The sequence below is a fragment of the Empidonax traillii genome, unplaced genomic scaffold, assembly GCF_003031625.1.
Source record: "Empidonax traillii isolate 1590-97213 ecotype Southwest subspecies unplaced genomic scaffold, ASM303162v1 scaffold383:size710549, whole genome shotgun sequence".
NCBI classification, from domain to species: domain Eukaryota; kingdom Metazoa; phylum Chordata; class Aves; order Passeriformes; family Tyrannidae; genus Empidonax; species Empidonax traillii.
Genome location: NW_020955576.1, coordinates 511,629 through 513,515, shown reverse-complemented (window position 1 = coordinate 513,515; position 1,887 = coordinate 511,629). Strand labels below are relative to the sequence as shown.

The window sequence follows — 1,887 nt, the reverse complement described above, 5'->3', positions numbered from 1 at the left end:
ACCACTGACGGGGGGGTGAGCTCACTGCCCGGGGGCGGGCGGTGGGAGGGACCTCCCCCGCCCCTCCCGGTGGGCGGGGGGCGGGGGGGCCGGGCTATAATGCCATTGATGCCGGGCGGCGGAGCCAGACAATACCGCGCCCCCGAGCCGGGTGCCCGGAGCGCCCTGCCCTGCCCTACCCGGCCCCGCTCCGCTCCCACCATGATGTCCATGAACAGCAAGCAGGCGTTCAGCATGCACCCCATCCTGCACGAACCCAAGTACCCCCACCTGCACACCAGCTCCGAAGCCATCCGCAGAGCCTGCCTGCCCGCCCCCCAGGTAAGCCCCCTCAGGGTGGGTTTTCGGGAGGCTCCGCACCCGCCGACTCTCGCCAACTTACTGCGGTTTCCTTCTGGGTTTGGGTTTCGTTTGGGTTTTGGGGGGTCTCTCCCTCCCTTCCTGCCTCCTCCGTGGCCGTGGGTCCGGCGGGCGGGGGGTTATTCTTCCCGGGGAGAGGGTCTGGGCCGGCCGTGGGGCGCGGGGCGGCGGTGCCGGTCGGGGGAGGCTCAACCGTCCTGCCCCGCTCCGCTGTGCCGAGCGCTGGAGCAGAGAGGGGCTGCGGGACCCCCGACGGCTCCGTCCTCTCCTTTTTTGGGGAGCTCGCCGCGGAGGGCGAAGTGGGTGCCCGGCTGGAAGGCAGAGTGCTCGGGGTCTGGCTCCCCGGTCCTTTTGCTTGGGGAGTGCGGGTAGAGCTCGGTTCGTGTTACCTGTCCCCGGCACCGCTGGCGGGGCAGAGCGGGATCTCCGTCCCGCTGCTTTCCTTTAATCCTCTCCTGCTCTTTCGGCTTGTTTTCGCTCCCACTTTTATCCCCCCCCACGCCCCCCTCCAGATCCAGGGTAACATCTTTGCGGGCTTTGACGAGACCCTGCTGCGGGGAGCCGAGGCTCTGGCCGCCGTGGATATCGTATCGCAGAAAACCCACCCCTTCAAGCCGGATGCCACCTACCACACCATGAGCAGCGTGTCCTGCACTCCTACCTCGTCCTCCGTCCACCTGCACCACCCGTCCGTGCTGACCACGCACCACCCCCACCACCACCACCACCAGCCCTCGCAGGGCCTGGACGGGGAGCTGCTGGACCACCTCAACTCTGCCCTCCCGCTCGGGGGGGTGCCGGGCCCCGACGTGGGCTCCACACCTTCGCACCCTCACTCCCACATGTCGGCCATCAACCACATGGCCCATCACTCCCAGCCTATGAACATGTCCCACCCCCACGGCCTGGCCTCCCACGCCGTCATCTCCGGCCCCGAGACGGAGACGGACCCCCGGGAGCTGGAGTCCTTCGCCGAGCGCTTCAAGCAGCGGAGGATCAAGCTGGGGGTGACCCAGGCGGACGTGGGCTCCGCGTTGGCCAACCTGAAGATCCCGGGGGTGGGCTGCCTTAGCCAAAGCACAATCTGCAGGTTCGAGTCCCTCACCTTGTCCCACAACAACATGGTGGCCCTCAAGCCCATCCTGGAAGCGTGGCTGGAGGAGGCGGAGAGGGCTCAGAGGGAGAAAATGACCAAACCCGAGATCTACACTGGCGGGGACAAGAAACGCAAGCGCACCTCGATCGCCGCCCCCGAGAAGCGGTCGCTGGAGGCCTATTTTGCCGTGCAGCCGCGACCCTCCTCGGAGAAAATCGCTGCCATCGCCGAGAAGTTAGACTTGAAGAAGAACGTGGTGCGGGTCTGGTTTTGTAATCAGAGACAGAAGCAGAAAAGGATGAAATTTTCTGCCACCTACTGAAAAAGGGGCTGGGAGGGCAGCGGTTGAGGGGGGTGCTGCCCCTTCGACCACCCCGCAGCCATCCTGGCCCTCAGCCCCTCCGAAACGGGCAGAGTTTGGGGCTGTTGGC

At 66.6% G+C, this 1,887-nt stretch overlaps 1 protein-coding gene across 1 annotated transcript; it reads left to right on the top strand.

Moving 5' to 3' along the window:
* Positions 1-148: 148 nt before the first annotated feature.
* Positions 149-1,824, top strand: LOC114062098 (brain-specific homeobox/POU domain protein 3). The gene is made up of 2 exons (XM_027893158.1): positions 149-321; positions 873-1,824. The coding sequence occupies exons 1-2, from the start codon at positions 202-204 to the stop codon at positions 1,776-1,778; spliced, it is 1,026 nt and encodes a 341-aa protein (XP_027748959.1). The 5' UTR covers positions 149-201; the 3' UTR covers positions 1,779-1,824.
* Positions 1,825-1,887: the final 63 nt, after the last annotated feature.